Raw genomic sequence first — 24,816 nt, forward strand, 5'->3', positions numbered from 1 at the left:
AAGTATGATAGTATGGCTATGACTACAGTCTTCCAGCATTTTTAATGTGAATAAACTTCCTGTTTCTCATACCATTGCCTGTTACCGCGATACAGGCAGTATTGCAACGCGTCCAAAAAGTGGACGACAGAAAGGTAACAACTCCGGAAATGGTCCTAAACGTGAAAACTAGATTTGATCGAAGTCGAGTTTTCTTGCCAAAAGAGTCAGCAGAAAATGTACACCTTTCGATTGGGCCCCAGAACTCCCGATGATAATAGTGTGGGCCGCCGTAATGACGGGTGGTCGCTCCTCGCTTGTATGTTACTCATCGACCATGGGGTCAAATAAATACTGAATATTATCGGGAAAATGTCCTAAAGACAGTATTGAAGACAAAAATGTTGGTCCCAGACCATGGATATTCTCAGCACGCGTCAACCAAGAGTGGCTTAAAAAGGAGGTACCTGGTATTATTTCTACTGAACAATGGCCACCAAAATCACCAGATCCTAATTTGTTAGACTAGGTTAGGTTAGATTACGTTAGGTGGCAGCCCGATGTATCAGGCTCACTTAGACTATTCAGTCCATTGTGATACCACATTGGTGAACTTCTCTCTTATCACTGAGTGCTGCCCGATTCCATGTTAAGCTCAATGACAAGGGACCTCCTTTTTATAGCCGAGTCCGAATGGCGTTCCACATTGCAGTGAAACCACTTAGAGAAGCTTTGAAATCCTCAGAAATGTCACCAGCATTACTGATTTGTTAGACTAGGCCATTTTGGAGAGAAAGTTTGGCCGTGTAAAATACCAAAGTGTCGATCATCTCAAGACGGAGCTTCGCCGGAAATATGCGAAAATACCACAGAGTTACCTTTTGTGAAGCGTGTGATGACTTTGTCGGCCGTTTGAAGGTCATAATTCGAGTCAACGGTAGCCACCCTGTATATCTATGAGTGATAATAGGGTACTTTTCTACCGTTGATAAATGTATGCTGTGCTATGTATATAAACCAAATCGGAGTTGATGCACAGTTTGAATACTCAGAAAGCTCTTCTTATCTCCTAACAGGCTGGCAGAAAAGTCAAAACAAAAACACATTTTTTTGTCAAAATTCGTTTTTATTATTCAACATAGTTCCCTTCAAGAGCGATACAACGATTATAACAACCTTCCCATTTTTTGGTACCATTTTGGTAGTACTCCTTCGGGTTTGCCACAAAATAGGCCTCAGTTTCGGCGATCACCTCTTCATTGCAGCCAAATTTTTTCCGTGCGAGCATTCTTTTGAGGTCTGAAAACAGGAAAAAGTCGCTGGGGCCAGATCTGGAGAATACGGTGGGTGGGGAAGCAATTCGAAGCCCAATTCATGAATTTTTGCCATCGTACTCAATGACTTGTGGCGTTGTCTTGGTGGAACAACACTTTTTTCTTCTTCATATGGGGCCGTTTTGCCGCGATTTCGACCTTCAAACGCTCCAATAACGCCATTTAATAAAGGGTGATACGGTCAAAATTTGGTCAATATAAACTTGACGTATTTCTTTCAATTTTGCATTTAAAAAACCTGAACACCCCTCATTTTGAAGGTGTGTGTGTAGAATGTTGCTCCTATTTTGATTTTGGAATTCACTCTTCAGTTGTCAAAATGCCGTCCAAGCAAGAAGAGCAGCGTATCAAAATTTTGCTTGCGCATCGCGAAAATCCGAGCTACTCGCACGCAAAGCTATTCGCACGCAAAGCTATTCGCACGCAAAGCTATTCGCACGCAAAGCTATTCGCACGCAAAGCTATTCGCACGCAAAGCTATTCGCACGCAAAGCAAAGGCAAAATCGCTAAAAGTTGCCAAATCAACCGTTACAAATGTAATTAAAGTGTTTGGGGAATGTTTGTCGACAGCCAGGAAGTCTGGATCGGGGGAAATCGAAAACCGGAAGCCGCTGAGACGACAAAGAGAGTTGCCGGTAGTTTCAAGCGAAACCCTAACCTCTCTCTCCGAGATGCCGCAAATAAGCTGGGTGTATCGTCTACAACCGTGCATCGAGCCAAAAAACGAGCCGGACTATCGACTTACAAGAAGGTAGTGACTCCAAATCGATCCCGGAGGCTGTACACGACGATGCTGACGAAGTTTGACTGCGTGGTAATGGACGACGAAACCTACGTCAAAGCCGACTACAAGCAGCTTCCGGGACAGGAGTTTTATACGGCAAAAGGAAGGGAAAGGTAGAAGATATTTTCAAGCACATAAAACTGTCAAAGTTCGCAAAGAAATATCTGGTTTGGCAAGCCATCTGTACCTGTGGCTTGAAAAGCAGCATTTTCATAGCTTCCGGGACTGTCAACCAAGAAATTTACGTGAAAGAGTGTTTGAATAAACGTCTGCTGCCTTTCCTGAAGAAACACGGTTGTTCCGTACTGTTTTGGCCGGATTTGGCATCATGCCATTACGGTAAAAAGGCCATGGAATGGTACGCCGCCAACAACATGCAGGTGGTTCCCAAGGACAAGAACCCTCCCAACACGCCAGAGCTCCGCCCAATTGAGAAATACTGGGCTATTGTCAAGCGGAACCTAAAGAAGACCAAAAAAACTGCTAAGGACGAGCAGCAGTTCACAGCAAACACGGTGGCTGTACAAAATCTGATGGCAGGTGTCAAGCGTGAGGCCCGGCAATTCGGATTTGGAAAAGCGAAAGCCTAACTGAATATTTTTCCTGAATTTTATACTAATTGAACTTGAAAAAGAAATTTAATTTGATTTTTTAAATAAACGATTTCACCGATTTGCACGCGTTTTCCCTTGACCAAATTTTGACCGTGTCACCCTTTAGTCACTGTTGATGGGTTTTCCCTTCTCAAGATAATCGATAAAAATTGTTCCATGCGTATCCCAAAAAACAGAGGCCATTACTTTGCCAGCGGGCTTTTGAGTCTTTCCACACTTCGGAGACGGTTCACCGGTCGCTGTCCACTCAGCCGACTGTCGATTGGACCCAGGAGTGTAGTGATGGAGCCGTGTTCCATCCATTGTCACATATCGACGGAAAAACTCGGGTGTATTACGAGTTAAGAGCTGCAAACACCGCTCAGAATCATCAACACGATGTTGTTTTTGGTCAAATGTGAGCTCACGCGGCACTCATTTTGCACAGAGCTTCCGCATATCCAAATATTGATGAATGATATGACCAACGCGTTCCTTTGATATCTTTAAGGCCTCTGCTATCTCGATCAACTTCATTTTACGGTCATTCAAAATCATTTTGTGGATTTTTTTTGATGTTTTCGTCGTTCGGGCGTCCACTGCGTTCGCCGTGCGCATTTCACCACGCTTGAATTTTGCATACCAATCAATTATTGTTGATTTCCCTGGGGCAGAGTCTGGAAACTCATTATCAAGACAAGTTTTTGCTTCCACCGTATTTTTTCCCTTCAGAAAGCAGTATTTTATCAAAACACGAAATTCCTTTTTTCCATTTTTTCACGATAACAAAAGTTGCTTCACAAAAGACGCTCTATCTCACAAAATAACTGACTTACAGACGTCAAATTTTGACATGAATCATTTGAAGGTTGGTACTATTCTTTTCCATAGTTCTGTATATAGTAGAGGTGTGCACGTGAGTAATAGTTTGTTCACGCTCACGCACACTCACGACTAAAAAATCATACTCACGCACGCTCACGTACGATATTTTTTGGTAGGACTCACTCTCACGCACACTCACGAAAAGAAAAATTGTACTCACGCACACTCACGCACGAAGACGTTGTGACTCACGAAAAATACCGTGACTTACGAAAAATATCGTGACTCACGAATAATTTTATGATTAATTTACCTTACCGAAGTGTCTGAAAACATGAGCATTATTAAAATCGAGAGTGTTATTAAACTCTTAACATCCCAGGTGTCACTAAAATTGTAATTGAATTTAACTCTTAAGCGTTTTATGTTGCTGAGCAGGAATATTTTCGTGAGTGCAATTCTGTACTCACGCACACTCACGAAGATATTATTTTTGTGACTCACGCTCACGCACGACATTTTGGTTTGTTAATCACGCACACTCACGCTGTGACTCACGACTCACGCACGAATCACGAAAATTTTCGTGAGTCACCACAATTTCCTGTCACGTGCACACCTCTAGTATATAGTTCACACTTGGGGTTGGGATGTGTACATAATAGCGAACATAAATGTTCCGAAACTTGTCCTACCCAGTGCCCCGGAATTTTAAATTACAATCTTCACATGTTCATTCTTTTTCGATTTATTTCCTTAAAGGTAGATCAACCAAGGATTTTACTACTTGAAAAAAATTAAGTTTAGGTTTTCTCCAAAAAATCACATAATTTATTTAATTAATGAGAATGTCAAGATAAGAATTTATCGAATTTATCGAATATGTATTAACCTGCATTACTTCTTTTCAGGTAAGCTTTTCATTCGGACAATCTTCATATTTCCTTTAATTGTGGTAAGTTTTAGCATAATAATTGCGGTTCACCCCCTGAAACGTTTGTTTGCAACCCAATCACAGAGACTTAAGTAAGTGTATGTGAATCACTGGATCATCTCCAGGTAGAAAGTGGGACTTTCTATCTGTGGATCAATCGCACACGCCTTGGGAAGCAGATCAAAACCATTGACTTCAAGTTGTACTTCACTCACTTAGACTTTGGAAGGCATTTCAATTAAGTATGTAGTTCAATCAGGCAAACTTCGATCTACAGTTAATCCCTGAGACTTCGGTCTAACCCACTTAGATAGGATGTCTACGTCTAATCAATGAAATTTTCTGTCTGCAGGTCACGGAACATTCAATCTGAGTTGAACTACTGGGACTTGGGTTTGAAATTCAATCATTGAAACTTTCCTTCTGCAATTAATTTGTTGAATAGGACTGAAGTCTATAATTCAAGTACTGAGACTTCGGTCGGAAGTTTAATGACACTTAGACTTATAAAAATCATTGGAAATTCAATCTGAAGTTACACTACTAAGACTTGGGTTTGAAATTCAAGCACTGAGACTTTCCTTCTGTAGTTCACTCGTTGAGTAGGATTGTGGTATCTAGTTCCAGTTTTGGGACTTCGGTTGGAAGTTTAGGGACAGATAAATCAATCTTCTTGTGCCAATATTCTCAGTACTTAAAATTCTGTCTGAAGTTTAACTGAGACTGGGATTTGAAATTCAATCATGGCGAAAATTTTTCTGTTGTTCACTCGCTGAGGCTTCGGATCGCTTTCCAAAACCTAAGTCTAAGTCTTGTGTATCGCCTTTGGTGGGCAATTCAATCACTGACAATTCGGGCGGCATTTCAATCAGCGAAACATTTGTCAGACGATTAATTAATTGAAGTCTTTTGTTCAAGTACTGAGACTTTGCTCTCAAGTTTCATGAGAGATTCTTCAATTTGCAACTCAAAAACGAATACATCGTTCTGCAGTTCACTCACTTAGTCTTGTATCAGTCCTTGAAAATTCAATCTAAAGTTTAATTATTGGATGGTATTTCAGTCAGCGAGACTTTTATCAGACGATTAATTAGTAGGATTTAATCTCTAGTTCAAGAACTAACTTTCTGTTTGCAGTTAAGGACTCTATCTGCTTAACTGCTTACTTCCTCTTTGATATGTACTTGAGATCACTAAGACTTGGGTCTATAGTTGAACAAGTAAGGAAAGTCTAAAGTCGGGCGGGGCCGACTATATTATACCCTGCACCACTTTGTAGATCTAAATTTTCGATACCATATCACATCCGTCAAATGTGTTGGGGCTATATATAAAGCTTTGTCCCAAATACATACATTTAAATATCACTCGATCTGGACAGAATTTGATAGAGTTCTACAAAATCTATAGACTCAAAATTTAAGTCGGCTAATGCACTAGGGTGGAACACAATGTTAGTAAAAAAATAAGTGAAACATTTAAATCTGAAGCAATTTTAAGGAAACTTCGCAAAAGTTTATTTATGATTTATCGCTCGATATATATGTATTAGAAGTTTAGCAAAATTAGAGTCATTTTTACAACTTTTCGACTAAGCAGTGGCGATTTAACATGGAAAATGTTGGTATTTTGACCATTTTTGTCGAAATCAGAAAAACAAAAAATATATGGAGCTATATCTAAATCTGAACCGATTTCAATCAAATTTGGCGCACATGACTATACTACCAATTGTACTCCTTATGCAAAATTTCAAGCCAATCGGGATAAAACTCTGGCTTCTGGGTCCATATAAGTGCATATCGGGCGAAAGATATATATGGGAGCTATATCTAAATCTGAATCGATTTCAACCGAATTTGGCACGCATAGCTACACCCTCAGAAAAAATCGCTTCTCTAACATATGTTCCAAACATATTTTGCAGGAAGCACATATATTAGTGGATACTGCCGAAACATTAATATGTTTGTTTTATGTGAACATATATGTTGTGAAGCACTTTGAACCCAAAAATATTATATTTTTGTACTCTTAAATATAATATTTTTGGGCTCAAAGTGCTTTTTTGTACTCTTAGTGCAAAATTTCAACCAAATTCGGCCAAAAATCTGGCTTCTGGTGCCATATAAGTCCATATCGGGCGAAAGATATATATGAGAGCTATATCTAAATCTGAACTGATTTCAATCAAATCTTGCACACTTGCACCCTCAAAAAAAAAATCGCCTCTCTAACATATGTTCCAAACATATTTTGCAGGAAGCACATATATTATTGGCCGAAACATTAATATGTTTGTTTTATGTGAACATATTCTATTTTGGAAGCATTTTGAGCCAAAAATATTATATGCTTGGAAGAATTTTCCACAAAGAAGATTGTGCTCATTCCCTAACATAATTTTCACTTCCACGAAATTTTTTAGTTCTTGGCACCTTTTTCTGTAATACAAATAATGTTGAAGAAATTATTCAATTTTATAATTTTTTTAAATTTTACCTTTCGCCTGGACGGAGAATCGAACCGAGGACCATACAGTTTTGTAAGCCAACACACTACCACTTAGCTACGTAGCTGTTATAGTCACCAGAAGACAATTATCGTTATAAGTTACATTTATATAGCATAGTTTGCAGCGCCCACGAGCCCATGCAAACATAACATTATTTAACAGAAACATACATGTGTTGGCAACGTGGAGCAGTGGTTAGCATGTCTGCCGTACATGCAAAGGGTCGTGGGTTCAATCCCTGCTCCGACCAAACACCAATTGTTTTTTTTTTTAAATTACACATTTATATTTATACTATATTAAATTATTATAATGAAACTTCGAAATGTGGGTTATTAAAGATTTACAGTCAGAAACAGTGCTTGATATAAACGAAATGGACTGAGCTTTTGGATAAAATATTATTTTTTATTGCAAAAATAACAATTTTGTAATAAAAAACTGGTTTTGGTATAAAAGTTTGATATTTTGGAAGGAATTCAAAAACTCTAACAAAGGAAGAACGTGGGGTCGAGTATAAACATACATAAATAATTTTATAATATACACAAATTAAATAATATTTAGACTTAAATTAAATAATATTTAGACTTAAGCGTATAAAATTTTTGGCCTTATCATAAAGCAGTTTCCGAAACAACATATAAGCGGTTTCACAGAAATTGCTCTCTTTCGATTCTCTCGCTGTGTTAATTTGATATCTTTCGTCAACCCTCCCGGTTTTTATCTCTATTTCTTTCTCTATACTCTCTCTCTCTCTGTCGCTCTCTGAATAAAATATCAAAACATATATATGTTTACTCGAAATTTGTAAATTTATATATGTTTACATCCACACATATAATTTTTATGAAACATGCATGCCCCAAACATAATATATTCTAACATATTAACATATGTGTTCCAAACATTTAGTGTTAGTTTGAGAACATTACATGTTTGCACTTAAATATATTGTGTTTAAAAATTGTGCCCGAAACACAGTTTGTTTATATCGAAACATATGAAAAACATATTTTTCTAACAGTGTGACTACACTACTAATTGTACTCCTAGTGCAAAATCTCAACCAAATTCGGCCAAAAATCTGGCTTCTGTGGCCATATTAGGCCATATCGGGCGAAAGATATATATGGAAGATATATCTAAATCTGAACCGATTTCAATCAAATTTTGCACACTTGACTATACGACCAAGTGTTATGTTTGTGCAAAATTTCACGCAAATCAGGGAATAACTCTGGCTTCTGGGGCCATATAAGTCCATATCGGGCGAAAGATATATATTGGAGCTATATCTAAATCTGAACCGATTTCTTCCAAAATCAATAGGGTTATATTCTGACCCAAAACAGGAACTTGTGCCAATTTTGAAGGCGATTGGACTTAAAATGCGACCTAGACTTTGATCACAAAAATGTGTTCACAGACAGATGGACGGACGGACAGATGGACAGACGGACATGGCTAGATCGACTCAGGGACCCATCCTGAGCATTATTGCCAAAGACACCATGTGTCTACTTCGTCTCCTTCTGGGTGTTGCAAACATATGTACTAACTTATAATACCCTGTTCCACAGTGTGGCGCAGGGTATACAAAATATTTTCTCTCGGCTGAGACTTCAATTTGTAGTTAAACCACATAGACGAATAGTAGATCTGTTCGCGTGATTGATGGTGTCTTTCTGACACCATAAATTTGTTCTCCATATTAATTCCCTCTACACACCTTCCCCCATATCTCCTGTGACAAAGAAAATATTTTTATTCCATTGAAGGCCTCGATGGAGGAGACTACAAAAAAATTCGTTTCTATTTAATTTCGTTTCTATTTATTGTTGATTAATATGCAAGCCCATTTAATTGACTCTGTATTTGACCTACTGAATTAAAAAAAAGTATTTCGCCTTATCATTTTGAAATGTTTGTCAATATTATTACCCACATAAATATGAAATTACGGTCTAAACACAAAAACAAACGTCGAAATATTACCGGGGCTATAAATACCGAAAAAATTCTTGTGATATACTTCAAGTCGCTTTAAACTGTAAATCGTTTTCCATCATGGCAAATATTAAACCTTTATGTGAAAAATTACAAAAAATTGCCAACAAAGAATTGTCCGAAGATTCTTCGAAAATCCAGGAGTCTTTACACAAGTTAAATAAGTTAATTCGAGAACAGCATGATCTGAAGGCCCGTATGGATGATCAATTTCTTGTACAATTCCTAAGGGCATGTAAATACGATGAAAATGAAGCTAAAGAGAAAGTTTTAAATTTCTATACTCTCAAAAGTAGCTTTCCCGAAAGTTTTGGTGTAGTTAATGTGGATGCAGTAAAATTTCGTGAAATGCATGATATAGGGTAGGATTTTTTGCAAAATACGAAATTATTGTTTCGAAAATTTTTAACACCATTCCCAGTTGTGTCTCTGTTTTACCTACCCCTTTAAATGATTTTGGTCCTCGCATTGTGGTCTATCGTTATTTATATTCGCCTGATAAATATACCATGGAAGAAATTATTGCCGTTTGTGAAGCCACATTGGAGACATTTATTTTGAATGATCCCTATGCCTGTGTAAGTGGAGTAGCGTATTTATTGGATATGGCCAAATTAACTCCGGGTCATTTACGCCAATATACGTCGAATGTTTTGAAAAAATTAGCTGCCTTCTATGAAAAGGCTTTACCTTTAAATTCTAAATGTTTTTGTTTCATGAATGTTCCCGAAGGAGCAGAGGATTTCTTTCAGCAATATTTATATTCACTGTCCCCAGAGTTTCGAAAAAAGGTAAGTCTAAAATCGTAAACTCGAAGATATCAACCAAAAATTTGCAATTAAAATTTTAATTGAACTTTAAAACAAATATTCAATTGGATATGCAATTGATTAAACTCAGTAAAACAAACATGAAACTTGATAATGTTAATTAAATTTTTAATTGTATCAATTAATACTTTAATTGGCGTTTATGATTGATGCACAAATTAATTGATCTAATTAATTTGTTAATCGAAATGTCTTCAGTAACGAAAATGATAGAATCAATCACAGTTTTAAATGGACACAAAAAATATTTGATTAAAAAATTAATTTATTTGAATTAAAAATGTCAATTAATTTTTTATTGACTCAATAAAAAATGTAATTGATTGAATTCAGTTTTTAATTCAAACAAACATGAAAACTAATAATATCAATTAATTTTTTAATTGGATCAATTAATGCATTACTGGGCGTTGGTAATTGATACAATCACGAATCACGAATCACGAAATTGTTTGGTCCAATTAAATTTTTAATTGAAATGTCTTCAGTCACGAAAATGATAGTATCAATCACAGTTTTAACTGGGCACAAAAAATATTTGATTAAAAAATTAATTTATTTGAATTAAAAATGTCAATTAATTTTTTAAAAGACTGAATAAAAAATGTAATTGATTGAATTCAGTTTTTAATTAAAACACACATGAAAACTAATAATATCAATTAATTTTTTAATTTGATCAATTAATGCTTTAATGGGCGTTGGTGATTGATACAATCACGAATCACGAAATTATTTGGTCCAATTAAATTTTTAATTGAAATGTCTTCAGTCACGAAAATGATAGTATCAATCACAGTTTTAACTGGGCGTAAAAAATGTATGATTAAAAAATTAATTGACTTGATTTGAAAATTCAATTAATTTTTTAATCGATTCAATCAAAACTTTAATTGATGGCGATTGGAAAACTCAATCAGTTTTTTGATTGATTCATTAATTATTTAGTTAAATTTTAATCCAACTTTCAATGAACTCTTTAAATTTTCACTCATAAAAATGTAATTCATTAAACTCAGTAAAACAAACATAAAACTTGATAAAATTAATTAAATTTTTAATTGTATCAATTAATACTTTAATTGGCGTTTATGATTGATACACAAATTAATTGATCCAATTAATTTTTTAATTGAAATGTCTTCAATGACGAAAGTGACAATAAATCACAGTTTTAATTGGGCATAAATATTTGATTAAGCAATTGATTTGATTTGAAAATTTTAATTAATTTTTTATTTAACTCAATAAAAATGTAATTGATTTAATTCAGTTTTTAATTAAAACAAACATGAAAACTAATAATATCCATTAATTTTTTAATTGGATCAATTAATGCATTAATGGGCGTTGGTGATTGATACAATCACGAATCACGAAATTATTTGATCCAATTAAATTTTTAATTGAAATGTCTTCAGTCATGAAAATGATAGTATAAATCACAGTTTTAATTGGAATAAAAAAAATATTTTGTTAAAAAATTAATTGATTTGATTTGAACATTTCAATTAATTTTTTAATTGATTCAATATAATATTTAATTGATTGAACTCATTTTTTAATTAAACAAACATGACAATTTATAAATATAATTATTTTGTTAATTGGATCAATTAATATTTTAATTGGCGTTTGTGATTGATACCCAAAGCAACAGTTTATGATTCAATCACGAAATTATTTGATCTAATTAATTTTTGTCTTCAGTCACGAAAATGATAGTATAAATCACAGTTTTAACTGGGCGTAAAACAATATATGATAAAAAATTAATTGATTTGATTTGAAAAATCAATTAATTTTTTTAACTGATTCAATCAAAACTTTAATTGATGTCGATTGGTAAATTCAGTTTTTTGATTGATTCATTTAATAATTTAGCTAAATTTCAATCCAACTTTCAATAAAATCTTTAAATTTTCACTCATTTTCTTAACTAACTGTGTTTTTATTTTGATTAAAAAAAATTATTGCATCAATTAATTTTGTAACTAAAGGCGTAACTATTTGCAATCACTTTATTGTGTTATTGTGTTTTTATTTTGATTAAAACATTGATTGTATCATTTAATTTTGTGGTTGGAAACAAAAACACGAAATTAATTGTGTCAAATAATATTTTATTAGAAATTTCTTTAATCACTCCAATGATATTATCAGTAAATGATTTAATTATACCTAAAATATATATTTGATAAAAACTTAATTGATTTTTTCGGCACATTTCTAATAATTTTAAATGAAAACTTTGATCTTAAAAACCCAATTAATTTTTAAATTGATAATATCGATTATATAATTGAACTGCAACTCAATTTCCAATTACTTTTTGATTAATTCCTTTACAAAATTAATTGAATTAGTCAAATTTGTAATAATTTTTAAATTGCAATTGCTTCAATCACAAAAATGATAGTATCAATCAATGATTTAATTAAATTATAAAAAAATATGTGATTAAAAACTTAATTTATTTTTTGGAAAATACAAATTAATCTTTATTGAAATTTAATTTCGCAGAAACAAAAAAAAAAAAACAAAAAACAAAACAATGTCTCCAAAATATTTCTAATAAAAATTTATTGGAGTTGAAAACTTTTTCCATTAAAATATTAATTGATACAATCAACTTTTTAATCATACTAGAAACATTAAGTCAACACAAAAAAAAAATTTCATCAAAATAATTCCAATTAAAATTTTATTTGAATTGAAAAATTGAATTTGTTTTAAACAAAAATCAATCAAAAAATTAAAAATATCAATTAATTTTCAATTGGACCAATTAATTTTTTAATTGAATCTATTAATTTTTTAATTGTATCTATTAATTTTATAATTCACTTCTGTGATTGAATACATTTCAATTAAAAATTAATTGGATCAATTAGTTTCGTGATTGAATCCAAAAATTTGTTTTTCTGTGTGAATGATAATTGATACAATTAACTTTTTAATCAAACTGGAAACATTAAGTCAACACAGAAAAAATGTCATCAATATATTTCCAATTAAAATTTTAATTGAAGTTTCAAACAAATTCAATTAAAAATTCAAATTTAATTTAAACAAAAATCAATCAAAAAAAAATATATCAATTATTTTTTTAATTGGATCAATTATTTTTGCTCTGGGAGTGATTGAAAATATTTAATAAAAAAAAGAAAAATAATTGATACAATTAACTTTTTAATCAAACTCGAAAGACAAAGTTAAAACAAGTATATACGGCCGTATGTTTTCTATTGGAGAAGAAATGTTGACAAATTTTCTATAGAAATAAAATTTTGGTAGATTATTTTTGCGGATCGGCTATATATAACTATAGACCGATATGGACCAATTTTGGCATGGCTGTTAGCGGCCATATACTAGCGCAATGTAACAAATTTCACCACGTACGAAATTTCAACCGGACCGGATGAATTTTGCTCCTCCAATAGCTGCGAAGGCCAAATCTGGGTATCGATTTAAATGGGGGTTATATATAATTAAGACCGGCATGGACCAATTTTTGCATGGTTTCTAGAGACCACATACTAACACCACGTACCAAATTTCAACCGGAATGGAGAATTTTGCTCTTCCAAGGGGCTCCGGAGGTCAAATCTGGGATCGGTTTATATGGGGCCTACATATAATTATGGACCGATATGGACAAATTACTGCATGGTTGTTAGCAGAGATGGTCTGTATCAAACTTTTTTAGGTTTGCGACTGTCGCAAAGTTGTAAACGTCACATACGCGTCGTAAATGTAGAAAAAGTAACAAAAGTCGCAAACTGAAAATACTTTAGTCGCGTCGGCTAGGCAGCGAATTCGATGATATCCAAGACGATGGTAGGTGCGAAGAAGTTTCAATTCTTAGGAATGTTCACAATTTTCGGTTTTAGTCCCCACATTTTCCCTATTGCCTTTTGCACGAGTACAGGGTAACCGTGGATTTTCTCGTCCTTTCTTAGCTTTAAGTTCAGTCTCCTGTCCAATATAACTCCAAAGTATTTTACACACTCACTAACGGGAATTTCGATACCACCTAAGAAAATAGGCTTGACCATGGGAAAACTTTCACAAATTTCTGCAGAAACTCACAGCAAATGCTGTCAAACTAAATTAAAAAATGTTCAGGATTTCTTCTATTCAAAATTTGGTTTTCTACAGTAGGTTTACGACTTTTGCGACATACGTATTATACCGTCGCAAACGTATGTCGCAAAAGTCACAGTTTGTGACAGGCCAACCCTGGTTGTTAGAGACCACACGCAGAGAAGGAATATGATCACCTCAACCATGTTTCAAGAGCAAAATGTTATTTTTGGATGGTGACCATGTAACATGTTTATGGCAAAAATGTTCTTTTCTCGCCAAAAATAATATGCTTGCCGAAATCAGACACATCATCTCCGAGAAAATAACATGGTTGCGACAAACATGCTACATGGTCACCATTCAAAAATAACATTTTGCTCTTGAAACATGGTTGAGGTGATCATATTTCTTCTCTGGGTGCATATACTAACACCACGTTCCACATTTGAACCGGATCGGATGAATTTTGCTCCTCCAAAAGGCTCCGGTGGTCAAATCTGGGGATCGGTTTATATGGGGGCTATATATAATTATGGCACGATGTGGACCAATTTTAGCATGGTTGTTAGAGACCATATACCAACACCATGTACCAAATTTCAGCCGGATCGGAGGAAATTTGCTTCTCTTTGAGGCTCCAAAAGCCAAATCTGGGGATTGGTTTATATGGGGGCTATATATAATTATGGACCGATGTGGACCAATTTTTGATTGTTAGAGACCATATACCAACACCATGTACCAAATTTCAGGAAGATCGGATGAAATTTGCTTCTCTTTGAGGCTCCGCAAGTCTGGGGACTATATATAATTATGGACCGATGTGGACCAATTTTTGCATGGTCGTTAGAGACCATATACCAACACCATGTACCAAATTTCAGCCGGATCGGATGAAATATGCTTTTCTTAGAGGCTCAGCAAGCCAAATCTGAAGGTCCGTTTATATGGGAGTTATACGTAAAAGTGGACCGATATGGCCCATTTGCAATACCATCCAACCTACATCAATAACAACTACTTGTGCCAAGTTTCAAGTCGATAGCTTGTTTCGTTCGGAAGTTAGCGTGATTTCAACAGACGGACGGGCGGACATGCTCACTCAGAATTTCACCATGATCCAGAATATATACTTCATGGGGTCTTAGAGCAATATTTCGATGTGTTACAAACGGAATGACAAAGTTAATATAGCCCCCATCCTATGGTTGAGGGTATAAAAATATATGTGATTAATTTTTTGAAAATTTCCAAGTTAATCTTTTATTGAAATTTAATTTCACAGATACAAAAAAAATACAAGTTAATCTTTACTGAAATTTAATTTCACAGAAAAAAACAAATAGCACCAAAATATTTCTAATAAAAATTGATTGGTGTTGAAAACATTTTCCATTAAAAAAGTAATTGATACAATTAACTTTTTAATCCAACTAGAAACATTAAGTCAACACAGAAAAAATTTTCATCAAAATATTTCCAATTAAAATTTTAATTGAAGTTTCAAACATATTGAAATAAAAATTTAAATTTATTTTAAACAAAAATCAAAAATAATATCAATTAATTTTTTAATTGTATCTATTAATTTTGTAATTAACTTCGGTGATAGATGCTATCATTTCTGTCATTGAAGACATTTCAATTCAAAATTAATTGGATCAATTAATTTCGTGTTTGAATCCAAAAATTATTTTTTCTGTGTGAATGATTGAAAATATTTAATTAAAAAAAAAAAAAAAATAATTGATACAATTAACTTTTTAATCAAACTAGAACGACTAAGTCAACGCAGAACAAATGTTCATCAAAATATTTCCAATTAAAATTTTAATTGAAGTTTCAAACATATTCAAAAAAAAATTAAATTTATTTTAAACAAAAATCAATCAAAAAATTAATAATATCAATTAATCTTTTAATTGGATCAATTAAGTTTTTTTAATTGGATCAATTTATTTTTTAATGGAATCTATTAATTTAAATTTATTTTAAACAAAAATCAATCAAAAAATTAATAATATCAATTAATCCTTTTAATTGGATCAACTAATTTTTTAATGGAATCTATTAATTTTATAATTGACTTCGGTGATAGATACTATCATTTCTGTGATTGAAGACATTTCAATTAAAAATTAATTGGATTGATTGAATACAAAAATTTTTTTTTCTGTGTGAATGATTGAAAATATTTAATTAAAAAAAAATTAATTGATACAATTAACTTTTTAATCAAACTCAAAAGACTACGTGAGTTAAAAAAATGCAACAGTAGCACTTAAGTTTATATATTAATCGGAAATATTTTGATGTTATTTGTTTGTTTATTTGTAAAATGAATCCAAATAAGTTTTTTTTTCCACTGAGAATACAAACTCAGTGGAAACCCCGTTAAATATGTCAAATAAAAATATTGTTTCTCTAATCTCTAAGGATAAAATCCCTTTCTAGATCTTCATTTGTGGTAAAAACTTATATAATATCGAAGAAGTAATACCCCGGAAATATCTACCTCAAGAATATGGTGGCGATAATGGTTGCATGGAAAACCTTGTTAAGGATTTCAATCAAGTTTTTGATCATCATCGAGAATATTTCAAACAGAATGCCCAATATGGTATCGATAAGAATCTACGTCCCAATAAGGCGATTTCGTTGGAGTCTTCATTGCAAATGGGTGTGGTATAAGTTGACAAAAAAATTGATTCTGAAGAAAATAAAATGTGATGCTTTGTTAAAAAGTGTGTCGTAATATTTGTTTTGTCTTGGTATATGATATGGGTCCTATGCAAATTGGGTATACACAGAAAAAAATATTTTTTGTTTTTCATTCAAAGAGCTTAATTGATCCAATTCATTTTTAATTGAAATTGTTTCAATCACGGCGTTTATAACTGATACAAATTATAAATTTAATTGATTTAAGTAATTTTTGCAAATTGAATTTTATTTTAGTTAAAAAATTAATTTAATTGATTAATCGTTTGATTGAAAATTTTCCTCAATTTCAATTGATTAATCGTTTAATTGAAAATTTTCCTCAATTTCAATTTAAATTTGATGTAGAAAAATATTATTGATATTTTTTTCTGTGTACACAGAAAACAAAAAATTATTTTCAATCACGAAATGAAGTTAATCAATTAATTTTGAATTGAAATGTCGTCAATCATAGAAATGATACACACTGATATTGTTTTTTATGATTCAATCACGAAATTAACTGATTCAATTAATCTTTTAATTGAAATTTCTTTAATCACAGAAATTATGGATACTGCTATTTAAAAAATTTATTGAAAGTCAATTAAAAAAAATTATTTGATACTATTAATTTTTGTGATTGATTTTTGTTTCGATTAAAAAAAAACTGCTGACTCAATTAAATTTTTAATTGAATTGTTTTTAAAACTCAATTACGACTTTATTTGGAAAAAATTTCGTAATTTTTTTTCTGTGTAGACACTTAAATTAATTCATAGAATCAATTTTTGTAAATAATTTTTAATTTGATTGAAAAATTTTTGAATCAATTAAAATTTTAATTAAAATTTTCTAGAACTCGATTAAATTTTTGTTTCATATTTTTTGCTATGCAGAAAAAAAATCACAAACGTTTTTTCAATTAAAATTTTAATTGAGTTTTAAAAAATATTCAATAAAAAATTTAATTGATTGAACAAATTTTTTAATTGACACAAACGTTTTTCCAATTAAAATTTGAATTGAGTTTTAAACAAGTATATACGGCCGCAAGTTCGGCCAGGCCGAATCTTATGTACCCACCACCATGGATTGCGTAGAAACTTCTACGAAAGACTGTCATCCACAATCTTGGGTTGTGGTATCTTAAAACTTCTTATTCCTGCATGGTTGTTGGGTACCATATACTAACATCACGTACCAAATTTCAACCGAATGGGAAGTATTTTGCTCTTCCAAGGGGCTCTGGAGGTCAAATCTGGGGATCGGTTTATATGGGGCCTATATATAATTATGGACCGATATCGACCAATTTTTGCATGGGAGTTTGAGGACATATATTAACACCACGTACCAAATTTCAACTGAATCAGATGAATTTTGGTCTTCCAAGAGGTTCCGGAGGTCAAATCTGGTGATCGGTTTATATGGGGGCTATATATAATTATGAACCGATGTATACCAATTTTTGCATGGTTGTTAGAGACCATATACTAACATCACGTACCAAATTTCAGCCATATCGGATGAAATTTGCTTCTCTTAGAGGCCTCGCAAGCCAAATCGGGGGATCGGTTTATATGGGGGCTATATATAATTATGGACCGATGTGGACCAATTTTTGCATGGTTGTTCGAGACCATATACTAACACCATGCACCAAATTTCAGCCGGATCGGATGAAATTTGCTTCTCTTAGAGGCCTCGCAAGCCAAATTGGGGGATCGGTTTATATGGGGGCTATATATAATTATGGACCGATGTGGACCAATTTTTGCATGGTTGTTAGAGACCATATACTGACACCATGGACCAAATTTCAGCCGGATCGGATGAAATTTGCTTCTCTTAGGGGCCTCGCAAGCCAAATCGGGGGATCGGTTTATATGGGGGCTATATATAATTATGGACCGATGTGGACCAATTTTTGCATGGTTGTTAGAGACCATATACTAACACCATGTACCAAATTTCAGCCGGAACGGATGAAATTTGCTTCTCTTAGAGGCCTCGCAAGCCAAATTTTGGGGCCCGTTTATATGGGGGCTATACGTAAAAGTGGACCGATATGGCCCATTTGTAATACCATCCGACCTACATCAATAACAACTACTTGTGCCAAGTTTCAAGTCGATAGCTTGTTTCGTTCGGAAGTTAGCGTGATTTCAACAGACGGACGGACGGACAGACGGACAGACGGACATGCTCAGATCGAAACAGAATTTCACCACGACCCAGAATATATATACTTTATGGGGTCTTAGAGCAATATTTCGATGTGTTACAAACGGAATGACAAAGTTAATATACCCCCCATCCTATGGTGGTGGGTATAAAAATATTCAATAAAAAATTTAATTGATTCATCAAATTTTTTAATTGACACAAAAATCAATCAGAAAAATTAAGAGTATCAATTAATTTTTTAATTGGATCAATTAATTTTTTAATTGACCTTCAATTAATTTTTAATTGATAATATCATTTCTGTGATTGAAGAAATTTCAATTAAAAAAATTAATTGGATCAATTAATTTCGTGATTGAATCAGAAAAACATTTTTTTGAGTGTATGAATGAGGAAATGGGAAGTTTGAGGCCCAAATTGTTCGTTCTTAAAAGTATTGGGTTTAAAGTCCAAACTACTTAGAGTATTTATTTGCTAACTGTAGAGATCAAAAACAGTTTTTGTGTGACAGTATATTTTACAAAAAAAAAAAAAATAAATAAAATAAAATACATTGGAGGCAATTATAAACTATATTTAACCAACATACAGATTGGGGGCGAAATTAAAATGTAAAAATTCCTTGAACTTATTTGAACAAACCAGAAAAATAAAACAAAAACGTAAATTTTTGGTCATCTGTCAATGTTTCCGTTTGTTTCTTTATTAGTAATATCTTGAATAAAAGAAATTACTAAGAAATTTTGTAAAACAGTAAAAGAAATTCGTTACGAATGATGAGCAGACGTAAATCAGCGTAGGACAGTGGTGAACGAAATTATAGCACAGATTGTAAGGTTAAATTTGTCAGATTTTTTTAATTTACAGAGAGATTTGGAAACGCTGGCAAAGGATGTCACAAAATGGGAAAACGCCAACCCAACCAGATTAAAAAAAATGATCTCAAGAACTAGGTGAAAACTTCAACAAATAGGATTAGATATTTTTAAACAAAAAGGATAATGGCTGTCTTCCCTTCAGTGAATACTAAAAAGGTTCGAAACAAATACGAATTACTTTGGAAACACTCAAAATATAGTTTTCTTGGATCCAATGATTTTGACCTTCCCTTACAGATATTGATATTGATTCCGAGTCAAAGATTTTGCTTCTTGGAAAAAAGACAGTTTTTAGCGACCACATAGGTGCTTTAAATCTAGGATCAATAAAATTTAAATTAAGATATATATTCTATTTATCGCATTTTCATTCTCTTTTCGCGGTATATTCAGAAAGCTATTCACGTACAAACAAATGACACTTTAAAAATCCAAATTATAACGGATACATCAACGTACAAAATGTTTTTTTAATTAACAAAAAAAAAAAAAACTTTAAACCAAAGATGCAAAATCCTCAAATTTAGTCTTAGCCAATATTTGAAGCGATTTTATCTTAGATTCAATATTTCAGTTAATTTAAGGACGATTTCTTTAAATAAAAAATGTGTTCCTTTACTTTAAGGAAATTGGCCTTAGTTCAAAGATATATGACTTTAACCGAGGGACGAAAATTTCCAAAACTTGTGTCCTAAATTTAATAATTTTTTTTTTGACGCAAAGATTATAAACTTTATCTTAATTAAATTTTCATTGTTTTAAAAAAATTTGTCCTTAGTAATTTGTAAATTGCGCATCCTAAAATTTAGGTTGCGTAATCTTTAATATTACGTAAATATTTTTTCAGTGTAGATCAATAAAATTTAAATTACGTTATAGATCTCATTTATCGAATTTTAATTATCGTTTTGCGATATATTAATAAAACTATTCACGAGCTAACAAATGCCAGTTTAAAAATCCAAATTATAGCAGATTTAAAGTTAAAAAAAGTTTTCTTTGTTCCAAAATTCTCAAAATAAGTCTTAGCCTACATATATTTGAAGAGTCCTTATCTTAAATCGATAGATTCAATGCTTCTGTTAATTTAAAGACGATTTCTTTAAATCAAAAATCGTTTTCTTTACTTTAGTTCAAAGACATGCGACGTTAAAGGAGGGGCGTAAATGTCCAAGATTCGTGTCCTAATTTGAATGAAAACAAGTAAGGAAAGTCTAAAGTCGGGTGGGGCCGACTATATTATACCCTGCACCACTTTGTAGATCTAAATTTTCGATACTACACACAAAAAAATTTTTTTCTGATTCAATCACGAAATTAATTGATCCAATTAATTTTTTAATTGAAATGTCTTCAATCACAGAAATGATAGTATCAATTAAAAAATTAATTGACAGTCAATTAAAAAATTAATTAATCCAATTAAAAAATTAATTGATACTATTAATTTGTGTGATTGATTTTTATTTCCATTAAAAAATTTGTTGAATCAATTAAATTTTTAATTGAATATTTTTTAAAACTCAATTAAGATTTTAATCGGAAAAATTTTCGTGAAATTTGTTTCTGTGTATATCACATCCGTCAAATGTGTTGAGTGCTATATATAAAGGTTTGTCCCAAATACATACATTTAAATATCACTCGATCTGGACAGAATTTGATAGACTTTTACAAAATCTATAGACTCAAAATTTAAGTTGGCTAATGCACTAGGGTGGAACACAATTTTAGAAAAAAAAATATGGGAACCATTTAAATCTGAAGCAATTTTAAGGAAACTTCGCAAAAGTTTATTTATGATTTATCGCTCGATATATATGTATTAGAAGTTTAGGAAAATTAGAGTCATTTCTACAACTTTTCGACTAAGCAGTGGCGATTTAACAAGGAAAATGTTGGTATTTTGACCATTTTGGTCGAAATCAGAAAAACATATATATGGGAGCTATATCTAAATCTGAACCGATTTCAATCAAATTTGGCACATATGACTATATTGCTAATTGTACTCCTAGTGCAAAATTTCAACAAAATTGGGCCAAAACTCTGGCTTCTGCGGCCATATAAGTCCAAATGGGCCGAGAGGTATATATGGGAGCTATATCTAAAACAGAACCGATTTCAATCAAATTTTGCACACTTGACTATACGACAAAGTTTTATGTTTGTACAAAATTTCAAGCAAATCGGTATAAAACTCTGGCTGCTGGGTTCATATTAGTGCAAATCTGGCGAAAGATATATATGGAAGCTATATCTAAATCTGAACCGATTTCTTCCAAAATCAATAGGGTTCTATTCTGACCCAAATTAGGAACATGTGCCAAATTTAAAGGCGATTGGACTTAAATTGCAACCTAGACTTTGATCACAAAAATGTGTTCACAGACAGACGGACGGACGGACGGACGGACGGACGGACAGACGGACATGGTTATATCGACTCAGGGACCCACCCTGAGCATTATTGCCAAAGACACCATGTGCCTATGTCGTCTTCTTCTGGGTGTTACAAACATATGCACTAACTTATAATACCCTGTTCCACAGTGTGGCGCAGGGTATAAAAATGTTGAACAAAGATTATAGACATTCTTTTAGCTATAATTTCATTATTTTAAAGAAATTTATTCTTAAAATTGTGCAATTTTTTTGGTGAATTTGTCTACGGTGCAATTTTTGACCCCTAAATCAATCCCTTTTAAATGTACCCCATAAAAATCTTCCAAATGTAAAAAAAAAACTCAGATGTGGGAGGAAAATCCCAATCAGGCAACACTGGATTCGGACGATGGACTTAGCACGCGTCTACCAAGAAGGACTTAAAAAGAAGGTTTTGTCGCTTCATTTCTACCGCACAATGATCAACAAAATCTCCCGATCCGTTAGACTTTTACGTCTTGAGAATTTTACAGTGTAAGGTTAGCATTAAATAATACCAATGTGTCGATTATATAAAGACGGCGATGCGCCGGGAATAGACCAAAATACTACAAGAGCCATTTTCGTGCAGGGTGTGATAGCTTTGACGGTTGTTTTAAGGCCATAATTCAGCCCAAGGAAACCAAACCTTAAATACACAAAAACAATTCTCACCGAAATATTTCCAATAAAAATTTTAATTGAATGTTCAAAAATATTCCATTAAAATTTATTCCACATTTTTTTTTAATAAAAACAAAAATCGATCACAAATTCATTTTTTTAATTGGATCAATTATTTTTTAATTGATTGAAGAAATTTCAATTAAAAATTAATTGGAACAATAAATTTCGTGATTGAATCCAAAAAAATTTGTTTGTGGGTATCTGTAATGATTCTAAAATTTGTTGGTCGTTGTAAACGACCAAAAACAATTATAAAACAATAAAAAATAAAATCTGGAGATCAAATCTGGGGATCGGTTTATACGGAGGCTATGTATATACACGCTCACAAAAAATCGCTTCTGTAACATATACTCCCAAACATATTTTGGTTCAAGCATATATATTTTTGGGTATTGCCCAAACATTTATATGTTTGATCTCTTCCAATATATAATATGTTTGAAAGCATATTGGTCTAAACAATATATGTTTGGGTAGTCTAAGTTCCAAACATTTTGTATTTTTGCATCCAAATTCAATAATGTTGTCTTCCAAAAAACAATATGTTATTTTGTGAACATATAATATGTTTGGAAGCATTTTGCACCCAAAAATATTATATGCTTAAAAAAAATTCTCCCAAACAATATTGTGCTCAAAATTTTATTTATTTATTTATATATTTACAATCATAATGAATTATGAAAAAAAAAAACAGGTAATATAGGTGCTAACAACATAGGTTTTCGACCTGAATGCTCAAAATTTTGTTTCTGTAATACAAACATTGTAGAAGAAATTATTCAATTGTATGATTTTTTTTTATTTTAATTTTACCTTTTGCCGGACGGGGATTCGAACAGCGGACCACACAGTTTGTAAGGATCAAAGAAGCAGCTGATCAATTGCCAAGGAAAAATAAAATGTTAATTTTGTAATAACAAGCAACAACCACCAACTTAATTCAATATCGCTCCCTGTTAAATAGCGCTCCAAGCTACTAAACACATATATGTTTATAGGCTATTTCTAAATTAATATATGTTTACATCCAAGCATATTATATTTACAAACATTTTATGTCCCAAACATAATATGTTCTAACATATTAACATATATGTCCCAAACATGTTATGCTAGTTTATGAACATTATATGCTTGCACTCAAAAATATTGTGTTTAGAAATTTGTGTTCCAAACATATAATGTTTATAGCCAAACATATGAAAAACAGTCTTTTTCATCCGTGTATGGACCAATTTTTGCATGCTTTTTAAAGACCATATACTAACACCACGTACCAAATTTCAACCGGATCGGACGAAATTTGCTCCTCCAAGAGGCTCCGGAGATCAAATCTGGGGATCGAACTATATGGGGACTCTATATAATTATGGACCGATAAGGATACATTTTTGCATGGTTGTTAGAGATCATATACTAACAACACGTGCCAAATTTCAACTGGATCCGATGTATTTTGCCCCTCCAAGAGGCTCCGGAGCTCAAATCTGGGGATCGGTTTATATAGGGGCTATATATATATTTATGGACCGATATGGACCAATTTTTGCATGGTTGTTAGACAACATATACTAGAACCACGTACCAAATTTCAACCGGATCGGATGAAGTTGGTTTCTCCAATAGGCTTCGGAAATCAAATCTGGGGATCGGACTATATGGGGACTCTATATAATTATGGACCGATATGGATAATTTTTCGCATGGTTGTTAGAGACCATATACGAACACCACGTACCAAATTTCAATCGGATCGGATGAATTTCGTTCCTCCAATAGGCTTCGCAAGCCAAATCTGGCGATCGGTTTAACCGAGGGGGCTATATATAATTATGGACCGATATGGACCAATTTTTGCATGGTTGTAATAACATTACGTACCAAATTTCTACCGGATCGGATGAAATTTGCTCCTCCAAGAGGCTCTGAAAAGTCTAATCTAGGGATCGGTTTATATGGGGGCTATACGTGGTCCGATATGGCCCATTTTCAACACCATCCGACCTACATCAATAACAACTACTTGTGCCA

The 24,816-nt window shown here is 32.7% G+C and overlaps 2 protein-coding genes across 6 annotated transcripts in view; both read left to right on the forward strand.

Annotated features, from left to right (window-relative positions):
- Btk (tyrosine-protein kinase Btk29A) overlaps window positions 1-24,816 on the forward strand; it is a 561,740-nt gene that overhangs the window by 130,876 nt on the left and 406,048 nt on the right. The window lies entirely within an intron of this gene.
- Window positions 9,017-16,644, forward strand: LOC142226451 (alpha-tocopherol transfer protein-like). Its single transcript, XM_075296479.1, has 3 exons — window positions 9,017-9,337; window positions 9,397-9,766; window positions 16,352-16,644. Exons 1-3 carry the CDS (start codon window positions 9,036-9,038, stop codon window positions 16,586-16,588), a joined length of 909 nt encoding a protein of 302 aa, XP_075152594.1. The 5' UTR covers window positions 9,017-9,035; the 3' UTR covers window positions 16,589-16,644.

The sequence above is a fragment of the Haematobia irritans genome, chromosome 2, assembly GCF_050003625.1.
Source record: "Haematobia irritans isolate KBUSLIRL chromosome 2, ASM5000362v1, whole genome shotgun sequence".
Taxonomy (NCBI): domain Eukaryota; kingdom Metazoa; phylum Arthropoda; class Insecta; order Diptera; family Muscidae; genus Haematobia; species Haematobia irritans.

Excerpts from the sequence above, each read along its gene's own strand:
- LOC142226451 (XM_075296479.1), top strand. The coding sequence starts at position 9,036 with ATGGCAAATATTAAACCTTTATGTGAAAAATTACAAAAAATTGCCAAC. Across the intron at positions 9,338-9,396 it reads CGTGAAATGCATGATATAGG|TTGTGTCTCTGTTTTACCTA; the intron begins GTAGGATTTTTT and ends CACCATTCCCAG. Across the intron at positions 9,767-16,351 it reads CCCCAGAGTTTCGAAAAAAG|ATCTTCATTTGTGGTAAAAA; the intron begins GTAAGTCTAAAA and ends ATCCCTTTCTAG.